We start from the raw sequence: 17,368 nt of genomic DNA, 5'->3' as shown, positions 1-17,368 counted from the left end.
ACTGTGCTTAGCCATGCCAAGGAAAAGTGTAATTTTTCAGGGAGAATAAGTACCTGCAATTTTCAAATGGGACAGAACCAAGGCAAAACTGCGTACATGAGGGTCAACAAAGCTCTGATGTTCGTTTGCACATGCTTGTCCATAACTTATTCCCCTAAGGACTACAGATCTTAGTTACAGCAGTTCTCTCCAAATGGGGGTTCTTGTGAGTCAGAGGTGAGCCAGAACGATTCTGCTTCTTACTTGTTAATCCATACTGGGATTGCTAAAACCAGCAGATCCATGTTTGACACAGAAATAAACAATAATTGGAAAAGGTGGGTACTTCCTCTTTGGAAAATCACATCATTTATTTGTCACCTGATCCCAAGATCCAGGTAGGCAAGTCTGGAGCTTTATCCTTTGACCCTTCATTCTGGCACCAATTCTAAACTCGCCACAAAAATATATACGTACTTCCATACATTGACTGAAATTCTGTTGCCTCATTCACGTTGCCTTCCATTAGAAATCCTTCCACAAGACAGAGCAGTAAGATTCCTCAGGTCAAGGACTCTTCTTAACGCAGTATCCAGCACAAACAGGGTCTAGGGCCTGGAAGTGGTACTACAAAAGATAATAATAATACTAGCTTAAGTAAAAACAAGCAAAGATAAAAACCAATAAACCATCCTCTGCTCCCCTTAAGAAAATCTGTTTATTCACCCCCTCACAAAGGAGGTTGCCCTATTTATCTGCCGGGAAACCTCAGACATTCCTTGCATGTGCGGCACAGATGGTCGCCACACAACAAAAGGCAGAAGGGCTCCCCGCACATGCACAGTGGACGTGTCTGGTTTCTGGATATACAGAAGCTTGGTCAGAGCTACTGCTCCAGCAGGGCTGCTATGCATCCAAAATCCCAGCAAATACAGAAAGCCATCAATATCCTTTGAACAACATCACTTAGTGGAAAAAGAGATTGTCTGGGAAAAAGGAGATGCACAGTGACCTTGGTTGTGAGTCTTAATTCATTAGTGTACATAAAATGTTTTGAGATCCCGAGGTGGAAAGTGCTAAGGAAGCAGAAGTATTATTTACTAAAGCTCAAGGCTCTGTTGTTTCTTTATCCTCAGATATTCTTCACATCTGATTTTTCATTCATGGCCATTGCTACTTCAAATTTTTTTCAGCTGTCTTGATCTTTTTTATACCGAATGGAATTGCCCCAGGCAGAGGATATGCAGTATCTAGATTTGCTCATTGCATTTATTTATCTTACTCTTTTCTAATTAATTTACTGCTTTGACCCCAGTCCTACTCTTCCTTTGATTTTATAGTCACATATCAAATGTGGCTGCTCTCAATGAATAGTAATTATTTTGCAAAAAAATGCCATTAATATTCCTTCTAAACATATACTTCTACAGTGTATGGGAAGGGGTCTGCAAGGTCCATTTTAGCAAACTGAGTATAAATATCGTTGCTAATTCTTCTGTAAATTGAAAGGCAGAGCAGTTCGGCAGCAACCATTTCAGTTCCCCAGGTAGACAATACAAGCTGTAATCAAAGAATAAACCTGGGGGAGCTGCATGAACTGAAACAAAGCAGAGCAGAAAATTAATTCGGTAACACATTACCTTCTGTGACACAAATTGTATACAAGTTTCTGCCCTCCCTCAAGAAATTACTGTATTCTATGTAATACATGAAAAAAACGGCTAAACATATTTCTTCTTTTGAAGGAGTTATTCTAGCTTTCAGTATTTAAAATACATGCTTTTTTTTCCTTCAAACAATACAGGATACAAATCCCTCTGCTTTTTCCTCAGCTTAGTAAAAACATAAATAAACCAGGAAATTAAAGACAAAAAAAAAAGAGAAGAGAAAGCTACCTTTTCCGCATCCTGTTGTGCCTAAATAGAACATGTAGTACCAGCCTGTACAACTTCTCAATAAAATGTATTGCGAACACTTCAAAAGCTGACCATAATCATGAGAGTTAAGTGAGGAATGTCAGCTTGGATGGGGGATTTTGCTGCTTTTGTTATACATTAGTTAAGCATGCAGGTTTGTGTTTTTTACTTTATCTTGGATTTTACTGTAATGGAACTGAACTCTGTTACCTTTTTCAGTGTCCTAAGTGTTCCTCTAAGTGCTTGCATGGATTTGGGTTTAAGGATATTGTAACAGATCCAGAGGCTATTGAAGTCAGTGGCAGAAGCCTCTGCAGAGTTTGGTTAGTCCTTCGATGCACAAACTGTTTGTTTCCTCTCTCTTCCTAATACCCCTGGGATCAACCTTCAGACATGTTCAGAAATAAGGTGACCACTATGAATCCAGTGGCAAAACTCATACTTACTTCAGCAAAACCAGGCTTTACAGAAAAGCATATTTAATTGTAGTGGGATCATTCACATTATATGAATTTCATGCATTAAATTCACAGCATTTACAGGATTATGTCCTTAATAGTAATTCCCAGTCTGGGGTGTCCTGTCGTTGTATCTGTCCCCCCCATCTCGGACCTCTGTCATTTTCACCAAGGCACAGTTTATTTCCCTCAGTTACCTCATCACACCTGAGTCTTCATATAGATACCACAGAAACAAAATCATAACCTTTGCAGTGGCATGCTTGAACTCCTCAAACAGTGGTATCTCCATGTAACCATACATGATAAACAAATAGTCAACAAACACACTTCTGTAGATTTTACTACCTCCAGAGCAGACTATATTTCTATAAAAGACACAGTTTTAAGTTCTTCACGTGTCAAGTTCTGCATCAAATACACCCCTTTTACAGCCACAGCTGGGACAGGAAAAACCACCCCCACCCCCTATTTAAAAACCAGATTCCTCACCCACTGCAGACACACGTGTGGGTGTTCCACGTTGTAACATCACCATTTCCTTCATATCTTCCTAAGAGAGCACTGCCTAGGCTTGTGAGAGGATGCCATAGTCCTTTTAACCCTGCCTCTGGGGTAAGAATGTGGGGAGAAGCACCTCGCTGTGGAGTGAGACCTCCTGAGGGGAGAGACCCATGGAGGGGGTATCCACTGTGGGGGAGAGACTCTCTGAGGGGAGAGACCTGCTGAGGGAATATCCACCATGGGGTAGACTTGCTGAGGAGAGACCTGCTGAGGGGAGAGACCTGCTGAGAGAAGACCCGCTGAGGGGGGAGACCCACTGAGGGGAGACCTGCTGAAGGAAGATACCCACTGAGGGGATACCGACCCGCTGTGGGGAGAGACCCACTGAGGGGATATCCACTGGGGGAGACACCCCACCGAGATGAGACCCACTGTAGGGATACACCTTGGGGGAGACCCGCTGAGGGGAGCACGGCCGATACCTCAGCTCTGGCCGCTGATGCCTCCCGGAGGAGCCGCTGCGGCTCGGGGCGTCTCCAGCAGCAGAGCGGGCTGGTGGCTTGGGGGCAGTTTTGTCTGTGGTTCTCTCTGGCCCTTGGCGGGGCACGAAGGAGGGCGTGGGCGACACCCTACTTCAGGGACATGAAAGCCCAGTCCGACTCCACAGCCTACCGGGGCTTCCTCAGCTCCCCGTCGGAGGGAGGCGGCGGCCACCCCGGTCCCCAGCGCCCCGGGCCGGCGGGGCAGGCGCGCCGGCCATGGCGCGAGCAGCAGCGCCGCCTGGCGGGCAGGGCGGCCGCGGCGGGGAGCGGAGGGGGCGGCCGGGGCGCAGGGGGCGGCGGCGCGGGCCCTTCCCTCCATCCCTCCCGCCCGGGCCGGTCTGTGTCTGTGTCCCCCCCGCCCCGCCCGTCTCCCGAGCCTGACTCCGTCTGTCTGCAGCGCGGCCGGCAGCTGCCGTTACAGATACGGTGTCGGCGGGCCGGGGAGAGCGCGGAAACACCTGTTTCCAACATGGGGAAGGTGGCGAGGGAGCCCGCGGCGGGGCCGGGCAGCGCCGCTCGCCCTCCCTCACCTCCCGCCGCCTGTAAACCCGGCCGTAAAGCCCGCGGGATCGCTTTTCAAAAAGATCGCTTTCAATTTTCACACATTCATCTGAAAAACGCGTCTCGAGCCCTCTCCTCACGTGTTATTTTTTCCACCGTGTCCGTTGGGGGGGAAGGGGGAGGCACGGCCGGGGCCGAGGCGGCGGCGGCCCTGGCAGACCCGCCGGCCCCGACAGACGCGGCCCGACCCGCCGCCTCCGTTGCCGGCTCTGGGGGGAGGCGGCTGCGGGGGGACGCCCGCCGAGGAGGGACGGGAGAGGGCCGGAGGCTGCCGGCGGCGCGGGGGAGCCGGGGCGGGAGCGGCGAGGGCCGGCAGGGCCGCGCTGCATCCCCGGGTGCGTGCGGGGGCTCCATGATTTCATCGGCGGCTTCGCGGGGACCTGCCAAGAGCTGTTATGCCTCACTGCGATGTGTAGCTTTTTCCTGCCATTTTTTTCATAATAAAAGAGGGAGTGAAGCTGCCTTTTTTTTTTTTCCTTTCAAGAAAAAAAAAAAAAAGCCAAATGGATCAGAGAAGAAGGGGGGGGGGAAGCAATAGCCAAAGGGGATGCCAGTGAGGTGTGGCTTGCATTTAAATATCCAATATGTCAATGTAAGGGGAGTGTGTACGTATATAAAGTGCAGTTTGCATCCGACCGCGGGACACATCCAGCTATGGGAGGCGCGGGGAGCGCGGGGCCGGGCCGGGGCCGGCAGCGCGGGGCCGGGCGGCCGCAGCCCGCGCTCTGAGGGGCCGCTCCGCTCCGCGCCGCGCCCGCCCGCGGGCCGCGGCCCCATGGCCGAGGTGGGCGGCTTCCTGGGCGCGCTGGACCCCGACCTGCACGGCTTCCCCCCCGCGCTGGGCGGCGGGCTGCCCCTCGCCGACTCCCCCGGCTTCCTCAACGAGCGCCTGGGGCAGATCGAGGGGCGGCTGCAGCGGGGCTCCCCCACCGACTTCGCTCACCTCAAGGGCATCCTGCGGCGGCGGCAGCTCTACTGCCGCACCGGCTTCCACCTGGAGATCTTCCCCAACGGCACGGTGCACGGCACCCGGCAGGACCACAGCCGCTTCGGTAAGGGGCGCTGCGGGGGGCGGCCGGGCCGGGCCGGGCCGGGCCGCGGCTGGGTGGGTGCCCGGCCGGCCGGGAGCAGGTGCCCCGCGTACAGAACTAATTACCCCGCTAATATAAATCATCCCGGGACGGATATAATTAGACTCCTAAACAAATGCGCTCACTCCCCAGCAATGCGGGAGTTTTTATTTCCAATTTCCTACTCTCCCGGCGCTCAGCCCTTCTGCAGGTGCACAAAAACGTGCCTTAGCAGGGGAAAAAAAATTTAAATTAAAAAAAAAATAAAAAAAGAAAATAATAAAAAAAAAAGATGGGGAGGTGGCCAGCTCTAGCTGTGCCTCTGAAGTTAGCGGTGAGAGAGGCAAAAGAAAGGAGGGAGCACGTTGGAAAAAGAAATTCCCAGCTTTTTCATGGTTTTTTTTTTTTTCCTCCTTTTTTTTCGGCCTCCGCAGATATTTGTGAGCTGATTTCTTTTTCTTGCATGAATTTTATTAGAAGAGCGTCTTCCCAAAGCGGGCAGGGATCAGTTGGCTGGATGGGTGTCAGAAGCTCGGTTTGGGGAGGTTGTTGGAAAGAAAAGGGGAAGCTGAAGGGGGGAAAAACGCTTAGGGGACCTCAGAAGGAAAGGAGAAGATGGAACAATAGGCAGAGCACCGTGGATTTACCTTGCTGCCCGGGATACAGCTGGAAGACTGCAGCGCCTGTATCGGTGTCACACAAGAGCAGGGATCTCTAATGAGACTATATGTAATCTTCAAAAAATGCATCCCAAGCCACAGGCGGAGAAGTGCAGTAAGTTTGAGCACAGCTAAGAAAAATTCCCGCTACTTCAGCATCTAGTGCAGGTGTCTGTGTAAGCTATCAACAAGTCCCATGCCAGTGATCTCAGCTATGTTGTCAACAGGTTGCAAGAAGTGCTCGCAAGACTTTTTATAGTTTTCCAGTGATTTAACTCCTCGGTGAAAGGAATTCTTTTTTTGCCTTTACTTGTTTGCAACCAGTCCTTTCTGATACTTCAGGAACGCCGCTGCTGCTGCTATTGTTGGTAGTTTAAGGCAGGTTTTTGGAACAATTGGAGAAGCTTATCTCCGTACTGCGCTTTCCATAAACACCAGGTGTGTGCATAGCATGTCCCTGCCTAAATCAACAAGAAAGTCATAACCCGCAGGTCAGAGTCGGGTACTAATAGGCTCGTGGGGCAAGCGTTCTTTAATTACCTCCCAAAAGACACACATCTTTTAACCTTTCATGCTGCAATACGTGATGGGTTTCCACGTTAAAAGAAACTGAAAGCAAACCCATTGCATCTGTTTGGTTTTAGTTCAATTTGCCACGTAGTATTTCTATCAGTTCTTTTTACTTATCTTTATACAAGTAAACAGCCAGTTTCAAATGGCAGCATTTGTCTCAGTTTCATTTTTTGTAAAGATTGAGTAAAATAAGTGTATTTCCAAACAAACTTTGGAAAAACACGTTAAATGGGCTAAAACTTTTCATGAATTTTGCACGCTTAAGCTTAAGTCACACAGAGCGTTCAATAAATCGAAACATTGGCATTCCCTAAGTGTTTTAGCAGTCAGCATCCAGCTACGTAAACTAGACCAGACTTCAGATATAAAATATTATAGTTTTCTGCTTCAGGGTTTTCCCAGAGGCAGTGTAAAATAAATAGTTATTTGTTGTAATTGCAAGACAAAGCCCCAAAGGATTAGACTGGAATCCTCGTGTTCAGATAAAGTTGGACTGAACCTTGCTTCAGCAGAGACTCAAAGCAATAACGTATTGGCACACAGTATTCACCATCTGCATTCAGTAGCCATGAATATTTAAATTCCAATGTTACTGGTATGGTTTGTATTAGGATGTCATGTATCAATGCATTCCTAAATTTTGCATGCAGCGGTCAGAAAGCAGTAACTTATTACAGAAATAGGCAGCTCGAGCGATTCTGGGGAACTACAAAACTGTGGTGAGGGATACAGAGCTAGACGAGGGTTTCAGGGTAGCAGTTTAAAGCTGCCTTAAATCTAGGGGCATCTGGGGAAATACTTAGAAATCCAGGCTTGTGGTTTGGTGGATCCAGCCCACGCGGCTGGAAGGTGCTCCCTGGTATCATGAGCAGATAATTAATGTGCTCCATGGATGGCTGCGACACCGCAGCAGAGGCACGTATCCAGCTGCAGATGGGATGTAGGGTGGAACCGGACTTTGCATCCCTATCTCCTAATACTGGAAGGGATTCAGGAAAAGATGGACAGTATCTACACCCTCCCATGCGCAGCCGTCCCCAAGGTTACCAGATGTGCAAGACATCCAAGTCTTCCAGAGAGGAAAATAAAGAGCCAAAGCCCTGGTGATGCAGAACAGAGTACCAGGATCCTAACGGTGAGGGCTAAGGGAGGGATTCTTCTGTACCACAGCGTTCAGGGGCTGTGCCCATAGGACACAGGGGAGGTAGCAGCATCGTCTGTCCACACTGCCTGAGCAATCACAGTAACCATTCCCTCTCATCTGTCGAGGACTGGAGCGTTCCTGAAGAACACCTGTCTTCTGGAATGCGATCTTTTATACTTGAAAAAATACAGGTTCATGCAAGAACAATGGGGCGCAGCTTATTTTTCCTAGAGGAGGCTTAACGCAAACTTTGGTGAAGCCCTCCAGGATTGTTGGAAGAAAGCTCGTTCTCACAGTAGAGAAGTGCCCAGATTTGCTCTCTGAACTGGCAGCTCTGCCTAAGTCATCCCAGAAAGAATAAAGTGTTTTCAAAAATGTATCTGTTCTCACTGCATCTGCAAAGAACCTTCCTGTACAAAGAAATAAAGGATGGTCAAAATCTGGAGGGGGTTTGGACTGACCTTGGTGCCCCTATGAGAATCCTTCTGAGAATGAAAATCCCAGGAAAAAAAAACAGGAATATCCCTGCCAGGAGGAGTTGCTCCTTTTCTGTCTCGTGTCTGTTTTACAGCAACATTAAACAAGTGACACCAACGGTGCTGCTCTTAACTGCAGGCGAGGACAGAAAAAGGCCTTGAGTTTGTATTGCAGACTAACAAAGGCAGCAAACGAAGCTCTTCTCGGGTACGAACCTGCTAACGGATCTGTAACACAGTCTCCTAGAGAAGCTGATGAAACCTCCAGAGAAAGTTTTGCTGTAGATTTTGACATTCAGGCCGTAGTGCACCTGTTGCTGAACAGTTGTTGAGGTTTTTAGCCGAAGCTTTAGGTTTGTAGCCATTAATACAACATCTGATGTTTCCGTACCCCTGCTCCTGAATGTAGTCATGTAAGAAGAGACAGGTGCAAGGAGCTGAATTGTTCTTTGAGGGATGGTTTATGGTAAGGCGAGAGTGTGCGGGTCCGGCCACAGCAAAGCTCGGGAGATTATTCAGTGCTTTGGTGGTAAATGAATCCAGTCGGAGGCTTAATCAAATCTCTCCAAATATTATCTAGAAAGGCTCAAGGAACAAACAGAATGAATAATCAAAGCACGAAAAAAGAGGCAAGTCCTGGGGGAAAGAAAAAAGAAAAAGGAAAAGGAAAAAAAAAAAAAAAGCGTGTTCTACCACAAAAACACACCGCTACAATTGGAAAGAAAATTCTTGAGCTGGCCCCAGTGGCCGCTCCCTGTGCTGCTAGAGATCAGATGTACGAAGCTGCAATTTTGTCTAGCAGTTGGAGTGAGTTAAGGACAGGATGGATATCCGCCCACATTTTTTCAGCCTTCACTCTGTCTCCTGACTTTTGTGGGTTTAAGTTACGTTCTTAATGCTATTTCAACATAGTCATCTTCCGTGCACGTCTCTAAGTGCCACTCAAAGATCAGAAAAGGGGAATATTGCAAGGGACGTTGTCACGGGCACACCTTGAAGAAATTTCGTTTGCAAAACCAGCAAGTGTTCACCCAAGCTGCACCAGCTGAGGGGTGTCTCACCCACCCGCTCAGAGAGGGAAGATGCTAATGCTGCTCCTGGGTTGCTCCTTACCAAGTCTTTGGAGACCTGGGTTCACGTGCCACATACAGAGCATGCTTGTGGGTATACTCAAGAAAAGCTCTCTGTCTCCCTGCCTCAGACATCCCTCTGTTTCTAAATGGGACCAGCAGCATTTTCCTGATTCCAAGGGGTGACAGAAGACAAATAAAAAAAAAATATGCTGGTGCTGAGGACTGTGTTTGTACCTACAGGAAGGTTGATCTACCGCTCTCCAGTTATCAGATATTTTTCACTTGAACATCCACTTGTCTCCAGCCTGGGAAAGCCTCCCCTCTTTCTGGGTATCCCTGTACTCCTTTTCCCCCGTATTACTTTTTACACTCTCTCTAGTTGTCAACCTTCCTTCAGTCCCTCCTTTTCAAACAGGGGCTGTCGTCATTGCTGTCCTGCAGATGGGAAAACAGAAGCACGCAGCAGTTCAGTAACCCCCTCCACGTCTCAGAACCGGTGGGTAGAGGAGGCAGACCACCACCCCTCATCCTGCACCTCTTCCCTTCTTGCTTCTTTTCAGATAAGAAACCACAATAACTACCGGGGAGCGAGCAGAGCAGAGCCGGGGTCCTGCTTTGCCCGGCTTGGGAAGGCTTTCCCTGCCTGCGTGCCTGCTCCTGGCGTTTCTGAAGACAGTATGCGTCCCCAGGCTGGGCATATTTCAGCCTGGAAAATGTCTGCACTGGTCCATAAAGCATGTTTTCTGTCATTTGCTTCCCTGTTTGTCTCGAGGAATTGCTGCTCCCAAGTCCGTATTTCATCCAGCCCTCCCACCCGCTGCCTGCAGGGAGGGCTGGGTTCGATGCAAAGCCCCAGAGCAGGCAGGGCAAAAGGAGGACAAAAAGTCTGATGTAAGGTAGGAAGACAATTCTTGCACCCAGCATCTGACTGAAGAGTCTGCGCTGAGCGAAGGGGGACAGCGGTGTCCATCGCCATCTGGTCTGCCCTATATTTAGGCGGTGATGCAGTTATCGTCTGAGAGCTATCGCATCCACGCCTGGCCGCGCAGAAGACGCATGCCCCAAGCTGAGGGGTGACCGGGAGCTGCAACTGCCGCTGAAGTCAGCTGGCTCAGGTGGCAGCTCGTCATGCGGTGATTTTAGACTCAAGGCATACTTTTAAGAGGAGCTGGGAGGTAACCTGATCAGAGCGGCAATTGCTCAGGACTGGACATTTTGGGAGCTATATTAAGAGACCTGGAGCCACGCTAAAGGTTAGAGCAACTTTGTCCTCCTGTCAATGGAGACGTCTTGTCCAGTCATTAGATTGGATGGTGAAAACCCTCTTCTTTCCTCTGCTGCTACCTCCCAGCTAATTAATTCAGCACTGGACACAGGCAAAGACTGCCCGTGACCTCTAGCTAGGGAGCGTGTGATATCCAGTCTAAGACAGCCCCACTAATGACTGCAGGAGGTTTTCCTGTGAAGTTTGAAGGTCTCCACCACTTTGTGATGCTGGCTTTGTTCAAACCAGTTAAAAACACACCTTCTTGGGGGCTGTTTGTTTTTAAGTGCTTCACCAAGGGTTCTCCTATTACAAGTCTTTCCTCCATCAAAACAGCTGCCATCCGCCGTACCGGCAGCGGGGGTGCAGTGCAGCAGACCCCGCTAATTTCTGTGCCAGAGGAAACGAGGCTGCCCCTCATTATTTAAAGTATCTGATACCGTCGTTGTAGGCTGAAGCCCACGGGTAAAACGGTTGCTCTCGCGGGGCCGGGGATGGCGAGGACAGATGCTGCTGGCACGAGGCTGGGGCAGGCAGCAGGACGTACGGGGCAGGAGGGGGTTTCTGGCAGTAGCGGTGGCAGGGGGTGACGGAGGAAGGACCGGCAGCTCCCCGGCTCCGAAGGCTGCAGAGGAAGATGCATTTCTACCTGCGTATATTTGAAGTTGGATTTTATCCCTGTGGCTTGTATACACGTTTGGGGGCAGCAAGTACCCCACTGGAATGCCAGGATGAAGATGGCCCTCACAGACATCTCTTCTAGTGCTTTTTACTTATTTTTATTGAACTCATCACTTCAGAACATGAGACTATCATCTCAAACCGGAAGCCCCATGGTGACAAAAATCACTCTCCTTTTGGTGAAGAATAAAACCCAGCATGGTAACAGACTTCTGAAATTTCTAGTGGGCCAGGCACAAGTTTCTACATCTGTCTTCTTGGTGATGGTTAGGGAAAAAAAAAACCCAAAACCAAAACAACAAAACTTTTCTCATTAGCAAAGGTAATTCCTCTTGGGCAAGTCAAATTCGCAATGCTAGGCAGAAGCCTAGAGTGGAAATCAGAAGATTGCACGCATATGGGATTATAGATTTAAGAACTGTGTCATTATAAATAAGGAAAACGGGGTCTGTAGGAAGCTCTGCAAAGGTCGGGAAAGGCTGGTTCGCGGTTGTCACTGGAGCCTGGTGTTGGTTTTATTCTCTGTATGATTTGGACTTCTTTTCTGTTTTAGGGATTTTGGAGTTTATTAGCCTGGCAGTGGGGCTGGTGAGCATCCGTGGGGTGGACTCAGGACTCTACCTCGGCATGAATGAGAGAGGCGAGCTGTATGGGTCGGTAAGTTTAAGGTTTTGTGCCGATTACACCACTATATAACATACACAGCAACAGAGGCTGCGGGGCCTCATCGGTGTCACGAGCTGTGTCTGTCGCAGGCCTCCGAAGTCCTTGGGCAGCCACATACCTCCATCCTACCCGTGGTGCCACTGTTGTGATAACATAAACGATATATATGACATAGGGTTGCAGCGGGAGGATACACTTGTGCGGCGAGAGCCCATGGTGGTACCCAGCGCCCAGACACCGCCTGGGGCAGTGCCTGGGGAGCTGGGGGCTCATCGAGGTGTTGCCTTTCAGAAACGGTGTGGTAACGGTCAACTAAAGGCAGAAGGGAAATTTAGCATAAAACCAGGGGCTGCTTGTGTGTTTTCATTGCCTGAGTAACACATCAATTTTATTCTCCACGTGATCAGGATCTGCACCTAAAATCTGCAGATTTTACATTTATAATATAGTCTTAACTAACAGAAGCTGAAGTTGTGGTCTGAGTGTTATTTTATTATAACATTTTTTACAATTCCTTTTAGGAATTTAGGGGAGTTGCTTATAATTTTCCAGAAGTGCCCTTTTCAGACTAAAATTTTCCGTGTTTTGCCAAAAACTAAGCGTAAACTCCTTGTTAGTTTTTCACTCCACACAAACTCCTGAATACCTTTAAACTCTTCCTGACATCACCTATAGGAGATTCTGCCTCATCCCGTGCTGCTGTAGGACAGAGAACACGGAAGACACCCCGTTTCCAGTCCCGGCTCAGGTTTCTGGTGGCAGCTTGGGGGTTTGTCCTTTGCTCCCTTGGTTTCGGCCGTGCCCTTAGAGCCGTGGCTCGCGGGTTGCACGGCCACAGCCAGGACCAGCTCAGGTCCACCTCGCTGCTCTTCTGCCCAACGTTACTGAACCTGCACCGCCCTGTAAACCACTTTGAACGTGCTCTGATGAGCCAGCCCCAAAAAGAGAGCGTATGTCAGGGTTTTGCTGGACGAAACACCCGCACACAGAGTGAACGCTTCTGCAAAGCTCAGCCCAGACCGCGGGGAAGGGGTGCTGTGAAGAGCTTTGGCATCACAGGTAAAGTCTCCATCAACCTGAAGAGAGCCGAGCTCTCCTCTGCTTCTTTCTGTTTAATTAAGTGTTAAGACTTGCTGTCAAAATGTCAGGTCTTACCAGCTGGGCAGAGGTGCTTCCTACAGGTTAATTTAACTCAATTCCTAATTATTTAACTCAACTCAATATGAAATAGTTATTTTTAGTTAGCTAGAAGAATCACTTCTATTTTGAAAAATCAATTGCGTTCTAGATGATAGCCATTTTTAAGTTTCCTTTTCTCTAGCTGCTGCCCTTCATTGGTGCTTTTTCTTCAGATGCCCCGTTGCCTTTAATTCAACCCATCACCTGTGTGTGATTTTTTAAAATGCCTCTTTCTAGATCACAGCACTACCCTATGTGAGGAAACTGATTTTTAAGGATGGATCACAGTAAATTTAAAATTAAATAAAATAAACCGGTTTTAAACCAAAGTGGAAAGCACATACTTCTTCTAACCAAATCAGATCAATCTCATAGCGTAGAAATTTAAACTTATGTACTCTGCATATAGAGAAGCCTTCAGAAAACCTTTGCTTAGCAAACAGTAACAGTAAACCACGAGTTTCCATCATCTTCTCTTCTCCCATTGCCATCTGAGACTGCCACAGACCCTTTCACTATTTAAGATACAGTTACTGATGTTTATATGAGATAATCAAATACTAGCACGCACCGATAACTGTTGTTTTTCCACTTCATTTCTTTAACAACATCTACCCTAAACAAAGGTTAAATGCGCAGACAGTGGTTAAATTACAAATCTGCAAGGTAGATAAAAAGTAAAATCACCAGGATTCCATAAACCACAAAAAATCTTAAAGCACACTTCAGAAGGCAGGGCTGGAGCCTACACCCGCGCAGCAGCACCTCTCCCGCCAAACCCCGAGGCTGCTCAGCAGCTCCTGGAGCGGCAGCTTTTACTTGTGCCTGCTGAAAAGGAGGACGCAAGCCTGTGTGTTCCCTTCTGTGCTTTCAAACCCTGCAGCTCTGATTATGAATCAACAGTTTCACGATGGGCTAATTAAATTCTAGGGCCTTTGTTCATGTTACGACACAGAAACAAAAATAGGATAACATTTCACAACACTTCACGTGGAAGCAGAATTGACCTGAAGACACAATCACGGGAGTTTTCTCTCCGTCGTTGCATCTTGCACACCAGACAATACCCTGACGGGACGCTGCAGGGACGCCGTCAAACCACTGATCCAAACTGTGCAGAAGTCACGAGCCAGGTCCCCAAATAACCCTGGAGTTTTAAAATCTGGGATACGTGGGTTGTACAATGATGGCTTTTCGAAATCGAAAGCCACTACAGTATTCTTAATTAAAGGTCCATAAAACAGCGCCTGACAACAGCATTAGCATTACAATGGTATTTTAGGAGATTACAGTACAGCGGTATTTTTAAATTTTCAGCACGTTTATTATTTCCCTCCGTGCCAGTTTTGCCTGATCCGTGTGTTGACACAGCCAGAGCCAGCCATCCCCGCAGCGACACGTGGAGTCCCCTCGGGACAGCTTTTCTGCCTGTCCCTGCTAACCTCGTGCCAACGTTTCTGTTACACTTTCCACCCTTTTCAGAAACGCAACTAACACTTAGAGCGGCAGAAGTTGCAGGCAGCACCTTGCACGCTGCCTGTACGGCCTTGGCCTCAGTGGGGACATCCCGGGGCTTGGGAAGAAATCAGTTGCACCTTGCAGAGCCGCCCCAGACCCTCCAGGCATTTGACACAAACGCTGTACCTCCAGACAGCCCAGCGAAGAGCAGGTAAACTGGGGCAAAGCAGCAGCCGGTCAGCAGTTTCCAATATATTCCAATATAGTGGGAGTAGATGGCATCCTAGGGGAAGGAAAAAAAAAGTCTGTTTATTGACGGATCTGGGAAGAGAAACCCCCAGTTCCCGGTTCCCCAGGTCTCAGATGGCAAGGGCTGTGGCGTAGGCTTTTGGAGGGCTCACGACTCACCTCAGGGTTTATTTAATTAGCAGCAAAACATTCAAAACAGGTTCTGAGCGCAGGTGAGCTCCTGGATCGTATTACAAAACATCTACTGCAGGCAATAACATTTACTTAGCACTCTGTATGCCGTAGATAAGACACATTCCCTACCCGAATAGTTTACAGTGTAGGTACGGTGTTTGTAAGGTTATAGCATCCTACGTTTGCAGACCGCCTTTCATCTGAGAGGGCTCCCGCGTCCCCCCGCAGCCCCCCGTGGGATGGCGGGTCCCTCTGCGACACGGCGCGGCGACGCTGGCCAAGCCACCGCGTCCTCGCGGGGCAGGGGACAGCCCCGCTCCTCGCTGCGGCTGGGCACGTCCCAGTAGCTGGCTCGGGGGAGCCGGGGGGGAGCGATGGGCATGAACTGAAAAGCCATCATCCAACGGCCGCTGCCGACAGCCCCCGATGCAAGGGTTGGAGAGAAAGGCTGGTTGTGGCCGTGGTGACGCCAGTGCCATCCGTCCCCCCGGCCCAGCGCAGGACGCACCGGCCGTGGGCTGGCGCACGCTCATCACATCACCTATCGCCGCTGTAAATCTCCCCCGGGGTTAGACATCCCCGGAGCGCTGCTCCCCATCCAGACCTCCCCGGGTCTTGTTATGGCCTCACATCACAGCTATCTGGCGCTTCAGAAGATGAAAGGCCTGAGGAATGCTTTCATTCGCGTTGCAGTGTATACTATTATGTGCCTTGAACTTTCAAAGCGGTGCTCGCTCCTCTTTAAACCCTTCAGATGCGCTGCCCGCTGCCTTTCACCTAAGAGAGCGTTTCTGGGGTGTGCGCGGTCCCGGTGGATGGAGCTGCGGGTGGGCAGCCCCTGCAGAGGACACGGCCCTGCTGGGCGGCACGGCCACCCCAGCGAGCTCCAAACTCCCACCCCGAGCGCGGAGACCTGGCTGGCCCTGGTTTATTTTTTTTATGGGGCATCTTTGCAGAATGCACACCCACCTTCTCCTCCTCCTTTTGTCTCCTTCCAACTTCAGAGGTCTTTGGGTCCCGGCTTGTGCCCGTTCCCAGCTCTCACCCAGGGGAAACGTCCCCGGCAGCGCAGTCCCCGTCCTCAGGGGAGCCAGGAGAAGGTAGCTGGGAAAAATATAGGAAAGTAAAGTGAAAGAAGGAGGAAAAGATTTTTTTTTTTTTTAATTTTTGACACAAATGTCTTTTTCTTCCCCTCCCGCCTCTGCCCCAACGCAGAAGAAGCTCACACGGGAGTGCGTTTTCCGAGAGCAGTTTGAAGAGAACTGGTACAACACATACGCCTCAACCCTCTACAAGCATCCCGACTCGGAGAGGCATTACTACGTGGCTCTGAACAAGGACGGCTCCCCCCGCGAGGGGTACAGGACTAAGAGACATCAGAAATTCACTCATTTCTTACCCAGGCCTGTGGACCCTGCCAAAATACCTGCGATGTACAGAGACCTCTTCCACTACAGGTGATGTTTCCTGCAGCTGCCCCGGCAGTGTACATACTCGGGCTCCCAAGCTTTTTCCCAGAGCACTACATTAATAGTCATTCCATCATTCCTGTAAGCGTAGATGACGTAGGAAAGCACTTCCGTTGAATTCAGACACTGCTGTTCCTCCTTGTTTTCAAGTGTATATCGAACCTGGGTTATTTATGGGGTGGGGGTAGGGGAAGGGAGGGAACCCTACATATAATCTTTCACGTTCATTCACTTTCTTTACCCGGTTGCTACAAGAGAGGCCAAATTTTCAATGTTATGTTGCTTAAAGGAACAAGCAGGCGAGCAAACCTGATCACCGGGCGGGGGGGAAAAAAAAACAACTAAAAATGAAGAGAAGGAAAGAAAACAAAAGACCACAGAACTGCTGCAGATGCTGCTGCTAAGCTCGGAATGGTTACCTGCTAAGAAAAAGCCTTTCGAGCTTTAAGCAGTCCGGGAGTTTGCTACATGGATGATGCTACATGGACTGGTCCTGATGCGTGGGGTTTTTCCTGCTGTTGGGATGGGAATGGGGCGAGGAACATTATTCAGATGTAAGCATGGATACTGTGCATAAGGACAAAACTATTTATAAAATGTATATGATATTTATTTTATATATTTATTTATTTCAAAATAATTTTATTTTTAATGAGAGATGCTATGACCGGATTTTCATCAGGAAGAATAAGGTCCTACTGAAACAGGAAAAAAAAAAAAAAAAAAAGAGTTTTAAGAGCTTATCGGCAATAAAATTGTCTTTATATTGTAGATTTCTTGCTAGCCCTCTTTTTTGGCACTCCGTAACAATTAACCCAGTATTTCCCCATCAATATGAATAATAAGACCACCTCTAAAAAGGCTTCGTATGGTAAAGATAAATTACCTAAATGGCAAACTCTTGTACAAGGACGACATCAAATTATACCTGGAATGGACCTTGGAAGCGTGACCCTACTGGAACGACCGGCTGGGTGTCTAATGAACCGTAATTTCCAAGAACTGCAAATCCAGCCCTCTCCTTTACTCTGATACGGGCAAAATCAGTCCTCGGGCGACGCCAAGCACCGGGCACGGCTCTGCCTCCGTAGCTGTCGGATGGGATTGCCCCAGAATGGTCGTCACCGTCCCTGCGAAGGGAGGAACCTCGCGGGCACGGTCGGCGTCCCGGGGCTCTCCCTCGCCTCCGCGGCCCCGCGAGCCTGGGAAGCGCCGGCGCAGCTCTCGGCGTGAGACGTCGGCAGCTGAGACGCTTCGGCACGCGACGCTGTGG

At 49.2% G+C, this 17,368-nt stretch overlaps 1 protein-coding gene across 1 annotated transcript; it reads left to right on the top strand.

Annotated features, from left to right (window-relative positions):
• Positions 1-4,507: 4,507 nt before the first annotated feature.
• Positions 4,508-16,866, top strand: FGF16 (fibroblast growth factor 16). The gene is made up of 3 exons (XM_075162464.1): positions 4,508-5,012; positions 11,454-11,557; positions 15,845-16,866. The coding sequence occupies exons 1-3, from the start codon at positions 4,508-4,510 to the stop codon at positions 16,085-16,087; spliced, it is 852 nt and encodes a 283-aa protein (XP_075018565.1). The 3' UTR covers positions 16,088-16,866.
• Positions 16,867-17,368: the final 502 nt, after the last annotated feature.

The sequence above is a fragment of the Calonectris borealis genome, chromosome 13 (genome assembly GCF_964195595.1).
Source record: "Calonectris borealis chromosome 13, bCalBor7.hap1.2, whole genome shotgun sequence".
Taxonomy (NCBI): domain Eukaryota; kingdom Metazoa; phylum Chordata; class Aves; order Procellariiformes; family Procellariidae; genus Calonectris; species Calonectris borealis.
This window is presented reverse-complemented; position numbering and strand designations above follow the sequence as displayed.

What these genes read in the sequence shown, in the direction of transcription:
- FGF16 (XM_075162464.1), top strand. Translation starts at nt 4,508, where the DNA reads ATGCCAGTGAGGTGTGGCTTGCATTTAAATATCCAATATGTCAATGTA. An exon ending in GCAGGACCACAGCCGCTTCG is followed by an intron (nt 5,013 to 11,453) that starts GTAAGGGGCGCT and finishes TTTCTGTTTTAG; the next exon opens with GGATTTTGGAGTTTATTAGC. An exon ending in GAGGCGAGCTGTATGGGTCG is followed by an intron (nt 11,558 to 15,844) that starts GTAAGTTTAAGG and finishes CCAACGCAGAAG; the next exon opens with AAGCTCACACGGGAGTGCGT.